The sequence below is a fragment of the Echeneis naucrates genome, chromosome 16 (genome assembly GCF_900963305.1).
Source record: "Echeneis naucrates chromosome 16, fEcheNa1.1, whole genome shotgun sequence".
Taxonomy (NCBI): Eukaryota; Metazoa; Chordata; class Actinopteri; order Carangiformes; family Echeneidae; genus Echeneis; species Echeneis naucrates.
In genome coordinates, this window is record NC_042526.1 from 12,944,126 (window position 1) to 12,951,919 (window position 7,794).

The 7,794-nt window shown below is 39.1% G+C and overlaps 1 protein-coding gene across 1 annotated transcript; it reads right to left on the reverse strand.

The window, feature by feature from the left end:
- Window positions 1–119: 119 nt before the first annotated feature.
- Window positions 120–7,500, reverse strand: malt3 (MALT paracaspase 3). Its single transcript, XM_029523206.1, has 14 exons — window positions 7,122–7,500; window positions 6,880–7,004; window positions 6,467–6,605; window positions 6,099–6,274; window positions 5,815–5,911; window positions 5,305–5,340; window positions 4,966–5,169; window positions 4,184–4,361; window positions 3,982–4,056; window positions 3,591–3,718; window positions 2,404–2,553; window positions 1,652–1,806; window positions 978–1,094; window positions 120–830 (listed from the first exon to the last, which is right to left on the reverse strand). The coding sequence occupies exons 1-14, from the start codon at window positions 7,162–7,164 to the stop codon at window positions 489–491; spliced, it is 1,965 nt and encodes a 654-aa protein (XP_029379066.1). The 5' UTR covers window positions 7,165–7,500; the 3' UTR covers window positions 120–488.
- Between the last annotated feature and the right edge of the window lie 294 nt (window positions 7,501–7,794).

The following is a 7,794-nucleotide window of genomic DNA, read 5'->3' on the forward strand; positions in this document are numbered from 1 at the left end:
CAGCGGATACACACTGAGTATATAAGGTATACACACTGATTATGATAGATATTCCGAGTTGTTGTTTCAGGCAAAAGAATTAAACTTTCCGAAAACCTTAACGCACAGTTGACTTTTTAGTTTGTTTATTGAACTTAAATAAACATGTAAAACTAAACAGTAACATCGAAAACAACGCCCGCTGAAGTGGTACTCTTTCATGGATAAATTATTAGTAATGGCCTTATATTTGATAAATTAGGCTAGCCAGCTTGCCATTCATGACAGAAACAATGATAACATTAAATTTTAGTATTGTAAAATTTATGATGAGTTCAGCGGTTAGCACAAGTGTTAATGTTTTTCAGTGTTGAGCCAAGAATTAGAAGCTAAAACAAATTATTATAATTACAAATCTTTCATCATCATCATCATCATCATCCACATTCACAATCTCATCAGTGAAACACATGATCTGAAAGTATTTACAGGGACAGAAGCAGAAAGCTCTACTGTGGAAGAGCAAAGTCTCGTAGTTCATTTTCGTCGTTCTCTTCAGGTTCATTGCCTCTTGTGACTGCACCTTTGGCAGCACACTCTGCCTTTCTGGTGAAAGGTCTGCCTTGACCAGCCACAGTCTGATGCCGCAGTGCTCTGGTGCTTGAAATGATGCCCATACTTTGAGCAGAGGCACCTTCATGTTTTTTGTCTTTTGGTGCAGGGTTGCTCCGCCTGTATAATTTACAGGATGCCACTAAAGGTTTTCCTACATCCATTTGTTGGCTTTCTGTTAGGCGCAGCTTACTGTCTGTGTGAGTATAGTGTAGATCCACCTTGATGACCAGTGATTCCTAATACAAACAAACAACAAAAGAAACTCTTTCACATCATACAGACTTTCTAGTAATGATTTAGTGCTTCTTTTTTTCCATAAAGAACAGAAATCCTACATATATATATATAGTTAGTTTATTTATTTGTAAATATTTATTGCATACCTTAAGCCCCTGAAGAGCACAAAGCCTCAGAGTAGAGTCTGGGTTTCCAGAGGACCTAAATAGTAGAGAGTCCAAATCCTCTGACCTGCCAGGGTCGGAAAATATGTCTTGCATCACCTGGGGATTCAGAACATTTAAAAAAATAATAATGATTAGAGTTTGTTAACCAAGTGCACCAAAATAATTTAAACCCTTTTAAATTCTCAATGTTTGGCACTGACTCTCAGCAGATATGGTGTTGAGGCCATAGTGAATCAGCCACTAGATGTCAGTATGATTTTGTTGTAAAAGGCATGTGTAAGGAGCTGATTTCTAGTAGACTTCCTCCTTTGTCTTTGTCTCAGGCTGCAAGAGCCAGGAAGTCTATATATGGGCAGGACTTCCTCAAACACGTGAAGCATGGGGGTGAACGGTCAATATTGAGAAATTCCTGCTGGTTAATGGAAAGTGACTGTATGCTGCAGTGCAAGATGGAATTTATGATGCAGAAGCAATCTGCAATTTGTTAACGTAATGTTGAATTTGTTTTATAAGGGAGAAATCTTAACCTAAGTTAAACTTATTAACTTGATAAAACTTGACAAACAAAACACACACACACACACAAATACAATGTACAAGCATGATGTTTTGCTTGTTGTTGAAAGTGTGAAGAAAAAAAAAATCATACTTACAGGTATGCTGCTCAGTGTGACACTGCAATCTTGGGTTGTGTGGCTTTTCTTCTTTACAGTGGCAAAAGCCACCAAGACATTAGAGAACAAAGCTGAGAAACTGATTTCCACTTCTACTCCGCACTGAAACGTCAGCCGCTTCTTCCGTGGTAATGCTGGAAGATTAAAAAAAATAATAATAATTAGAGACTAAAACCAGCTCCAAAACTGATTACTTTGACTGTAATTATTTTCTAATTTGAACCAGCAGCTGTTCTACTGAGTCACTAATTAAAGAGATTAGGGACTTTTTAGTTGCTCAGTTAATTTCAGATGCAAATTTTCGCCTTGAATCTGCTCTCAGGGCGACTTAGACGATTCTCAGATTAGCCTGCAATCTTTATATTTTACATTAAAAAGGTGACGCAAATTTAGGAAGCTACAAACTGTAAAAAGACAACTTCCGTCCATTAAATAGCAAAACACACTTAAATTAGTTCTCTGTTTTGATTTCTAAAAATTTTGGTGTAGGTTTTTCTTTTAATGGAACTGAAAATATCACATTTAACCACAATGGTTTGTCACATGTAGTGTAAGTGATGTGAGAAAGAGCATTGAGAAAACAAAGTCAGTGAACAAATGGAAAAGTGGTTTCTTTGATGGAATAAGATATTTTTGGACATTTCCTGTCCATTATGCAATTTGACTAGGAATGATAAATAGAGGAAGGAAAAGAGATTCAGCTGTGGGTAATTTTTATTTTCTCTACTTACCATTTGCCTGTCTCCAGCAGGCATCTCGCAAATGTAGTTCTTTTGTGTGGCCGGTAGTTCGAACTGGATCTGCAAAGGACCGAGGCTCCTTCAGGGTGTGTTTAATCTCCACCGCCTGCTTACCTGTAACTAAAGGGTCTCGGCCCAGATCTGGCGTGGAGAAGACGGGAAAAAGATGCATGTAATTACAGTGCCCATGAGATCAGAAAACAAAATGATACTGCAACTTCACATTCTTTTTTCAGTTTGTTAATACCTGAAATTTTTTAGCAACTAGTATAGCACATAGTCTTTGATAATGGGGCTGCCTGGGTTTTGCAGTAACAATGACAAAAAGAATGAATGAGTTCATCAGAATCAGAATCATAATCACATGGGTGACTTTGGGGAACTTCAGGCTATTAGAAAAATTAGATAGTTAATATTCACTGTAATTGACTGGGGAAATGACTTTTGGGAAACCCCTGTCCTGAAAAGTGTCAATACACATAAATGCAGTAATCACTATCATGGTAGACATGCTTCCCAGTATGAGCTATGTTAAAACAAGCTGTTAAAAAAAAAAAAAATCCTGTAAAAGATAAGTCAGTATTAGACCCAGAGACCCAGCTGACACTCAGACAGTCCTGTAGACAGTTTCTGTCTGGAGGGCAGGAGCAGGGGCTGCCCAAATGCCAGAGCAGCTGTCTTGCACTCTGCAGCTCTCAGGTTTCTTGCTGCTTTTCAGCCAAGAGTATACATTTCCAGAGAAAGAGGTCACATTCTACTGGTACCTCAAACAGTTATTCCACCACTGACCCATTACACAGACAAAACTCAACAGGGTGACCTGATAATTCCTCAGTCCCACTTACAAGTCCAGAGTAAACGACTGAGAATTCTTGGCAATTCATTTTGAACTTGTTAGTGACTCAACACAACAAAGAACAACCTGTTCCTTTCAGATCTGTTTACCTTGGATTGGCACTGATTGTCAGTCTCCTGAATTCTAAAATTTAAAACCTTAGTTGTAAACCGAATTAGTACATTTAAAAATATATAAGATGAATAGGCTTTGTTCTTCTGAAGAAATCTTAATCACTGAACAAAAAATACACAGCAGTCACAAAAAGTAAAAACTATTCCTTATTACAGCATAATTTTTAGTTCTTAGATTCATATATTTTAATCAAACCAAAATATCTTACCCTCAGACACCTTTTCTAAGATATGTGTGACCCTCTCAGCTTGAAGGATGTGCTTGTTCAAGTACTTAGTGAAGATTCCTGTACTTTTTCCTCCATCTTGGACCTCAAAGGCCTCTGCATCTTCACATCTGCAGTAGTTAAAGGAAAAGTTATGTGAACAGACCTGGAAATGTTTTACAAACTCCAAAGAATACGTCTAATTGGGAAAAAAAAAAAAAAATATATATATATATATATATTTATATATATATATATATATTGTATTTATTTTTTTTTTTTTAATGTCATAGGCTAAAAATTATTTTCATAGTTAAATCACTGAGTTGTCTTGGGTATCGGTGTCAGTATTTCTAATCAAATGTCTACAGAACAACCAATACACTGTACATACGTGGCATATCCGTAAACAGTATTTCCACTTGGTTGCAGTGGTGTGATGGAGGAAGGAATACAATCCTGGTTGTACCTTTAGAGGGTAAAACACCATTTTTAGAACAGTGAGGTACTCAAAAAACCCTGACAAACTAGTTGGTATATCAGCCAGTATGTGTACTCATCACAAAAAAAGTGTCACTGTCATCTGTCATTCTTACCATTTTCTACAGGTGTCCAATAAGATTACGCTCAGTGCAGTCCGCCTTTGCTGCATGCTGAGCATGACTCTTTGCACACAGACACAATTTTCAGGCTGGTATGGTTGTGGAGCATCAACAGCTACCAAGTAATTCCTTCCAGCACATTCATACCCATGACCTGCATAGTAGAAAAGGCCTGCCAAGACAGATAAAACACACATTGTTACTGCTTACTACGATTTCTGTTACTGCACTCTAGGGATTTAAAAAATAAATAAATAAACAAACAAACGTGCTGTGTTTCAAAATCACACAAATTTCCTATCTTTGTCTTGATATTACCAAGAGGAAGACAGAAGAGTAATAGGCAGTATCATTCTGATTCAGCACTATAGTAACCTTATTGTTCTTTCAATGTTATCATCTACATTATATTGTATACATCAATGCAGTTTGAGGATTGCAATGTGTGCTTTGTGTACCTTCATGCTGTTATGCTTATTAATGAAGACTGAAAGAGCTTTATCAGTTACCTGATAGTGGATTTATCTTCATAAATATTTTAACTGGCTTAACATAAATTCAGGAAATTCCAGAAATACAACGTAAAACAAAATACACCAAGCGGACAGCAACAAATAAAGGCACACGATACAGCAGTAAGCGTGACAGTGCTTCACCTCAAATAAGTTTCTCCACGCATGATCAAGCTCAACTGATGACTAAACTGAAAAAATATACATATCTATATAGAGAGATATATATGTATGTATATATATATAGAGGCATGTTATACCCACCATAAACTCCTCTGTCCAGGAGTTGAAGGAACTTTTCGATGGCAGCCAGCATCTCCTCCCTGGTGAGGTCCAGCAGGGAAACCACTCTAAAGCCCAGCTGTTGTAAGTGATTGGCCAGCTCATGCACATCCATGATGGGGGCCATCAAGGCAGGGTGATAGGAGTAATTCAGGTTGCCAATAAGCAAAGCAACTTTATCAGTGGCTAAAAATTAAAAAGCAGCGTCATAAGTATGGCAGCACATTGAAGTACAAACATACATACATACTGACACAGTTTTGCTGTCGAGCACGCTAAAAGTAGCACAGCTTGACAGTGAATCTTTCCATAAAAGCATACCTGTGGGTGCTGCCGCAGGAGGCTGATCAGTTTGCACTAGATTTAAACAAAAAGAGGAGGAGGAGAAGAAAATTAGCATTTCTTAACCAAATATCTTAATATACATGATTTACAGCACAGATTGTGTCCCCGGGGGAGCACATTTCAGGACTTTGACTTTTTTTGTGAAATATACTACAATGACAAGTTACAAAAATGAATGCCGCAAGAACTAGTTTCACTTTACATCACTTTCCTGTTGTGTGTGAGCCTTGGACTAAACTCTATTTGGAGACTAACAACTTCCTTTTTACTATGTAGAAATAGGAAAGTACCTCCAGCATAATGGAAACAACTAAAGGCCTCTGTGCTAAATCAGTGGAATGAAAGAAGTGTGAAGAAAATCTGTTTTTCTCCACAGCCTTTCTTTGGAAACAGACGACCAGTTAAGTATAGCCTGAGAAAAATACCGGGCTAAAATTGGAAAAAGCACACTTACAGTGAGTATAAATATCTTCTTGAATGACTTACCAATGTCAACATTGACTGGTTCAGTCCATCTCTCCTCTAGCACGTTAGATATTGAGCAGAGGTACGATCCTTCATGTTCAGCTGTTGTATAGTTAATCTGCATATATCACAACAAAAGTACAAAGCACACACACAAAAAAGAGTAATTTAGCAGGACATTGATAACTTTTATTAAATTCATTTCATGGTTGTTGCAGAGCACCTAATGCTGTAAAATTACACAATAAACACAGCGCAGTGTAAACACACGTTAGTGTAAACGCTCATGTGTCATCCTTCCTCACCTGCAGTGTGTCACTAGTCATGTCATGTAGGAGTTGTCCATTTCTATACCACTGGTAGTTCGGAGTGGGGATACCGAAGGCAAGACAACAGAGAGTCAGTTTTTTACCCTTTCGTACGGTCTGGGATTTAGGGTTGACAGCAATGTGCGGCTCACCCTGCCAAGGTACTGGCAAACCTGATGGATGAAAGGAGCGAGAGAGTTAACAAACCCACTGCAATAAATGATCAATACACACAGCTCTGATTTCACTTCATCACTGCTGCAAAACAGCTTGCAAATCAATTAAAAAAAAAAAAAAAAAAAAAAGAATACACAAGAGCCATACGACTTCTTCAGAAACCAACTCCAGAATGGTACAGATCATACCTGATTTATCAATGTCCAACACCTTCACTTTCACCCAGTCGCTGAACACATAGTTACAATAGTTGTCATTCACTCGGCATACATAGAGTTGCGTTTTTTTGGCTGTGATGGTCAGGTCTGCTTGAGTACCACCCAGCACCTTGGGGAGGGGGGAGAAAAAGAGTGAATTATTACTAAGCACAAAAACACTCAACATCCCCTTAGTCCCTTTTGTCGTTTTAAGTTTTTCCTAATTTTATATTGCTGGGCATCGCTGCAAATAGAGGGTTAGGGTTAGGGGTTTGTTGTTTGTTTGTTTTTTTTGTTGTTGTTGTTGTTGTTGTTTTTTTTTTGGGGGGGGGTGGGGCGGTTGCACATGAAAAGCAGCAAGAGTGTGAATTGTAATGCCTGTAGAAGGTGTGAAAGCCCCGTACCTCCTTTTCATTGTCGGTGAACCACTGGTAGCTGAGGATGCCTGTGCCCTCGGCACGAACGCTCAGAGTCACTCTTTGGTTCACAGGTACACAAACAGACACAGGATGGCACACAATAAAGAGTTCTGAAACAACAAAAGAAAAATCAAGTGAAACTCTCAGGTCCCTCTGAAACAAATCGCACTGTGCCGCTTTGGTTTCTCAGATTCACATCGCGCCGAGGCGGCGGAGAAATAACAAACCTGCGATCATTATTCGGCAGAGATTGGGACGAGATCCAGTCATCAGTGCATTGTCCTCTTCTCCCACCGGACTGTGGGCTGACAGGATGGCCACAGCAAAACGGCAACAATGTCAAACAACAAATGTAGATGAGGTAACACTGACAAATCTATTGGCTAATCTCGGCTGAACATTTCCAGCTTCTGCCGTTTCTTCGCATTTCCCACAGAGCCGGCTTTAAGTCTCGGAAAAGTGTTGACGAAGAGCTGAAAACCGCTCAGCCGGGCGCAGTGTTGGTGTATACCTGCCGTCTGTGTCGTAGCAGTGGAGAGTAACTTTGATTCCTCTTGAACTTTTTCATTTAAACTGTATTGAGCAAACTCTCCCCTTTCCCGGAACAAGCCGATGTACGCACACACTTCATCGGCCAATCCATAATACGGGAGCACCTGAAATGATTCAACGAGCCTACTTTTCGTAGCACGGCACCTTAAAAGGAAGATAATTATATCAGATGCATTGACATTAAAATATGCATTGATGGGGGGAAAAGGTAGACGACGTGCGGCGGTTTGATGGGTGTACATTTTGGAGGGGAGATTCACGAGAGACATTTGTTTTCCGTCATTACGGTAATGACCAAACTCTGTCAAGTGCGGTAAAATAATCTCATGCCGAGGTCAGAGGTGTGAT

What these genes read in the sequence shown, in the direction of transcription:
- malt3 (XM_029523206.1), bottom strand. Translation starts at nt 7,164, where the DNA reads ATGACTGGATCTCGTCCCAATCTCTGCCGAATAATGATCGCAG. An exon ending in GTTGGACATTGATAAATCAG is followed by an intron (nt 6,275 to 6,466) that starts GTATGATCTGTA and finishes TTCATCCATCAG; the next exon opens with GTTTGCCAGTACCTTGGCAG. An exon ending in CCTGGACAGAGGAGTTTATG is followed by an intron (nt 4,362 to 4,965) that starts GTGGGTATAACA and finishes CTGTCTTGGCAG; the next exon opens with GCCTTTTCTACTATGCAGGT.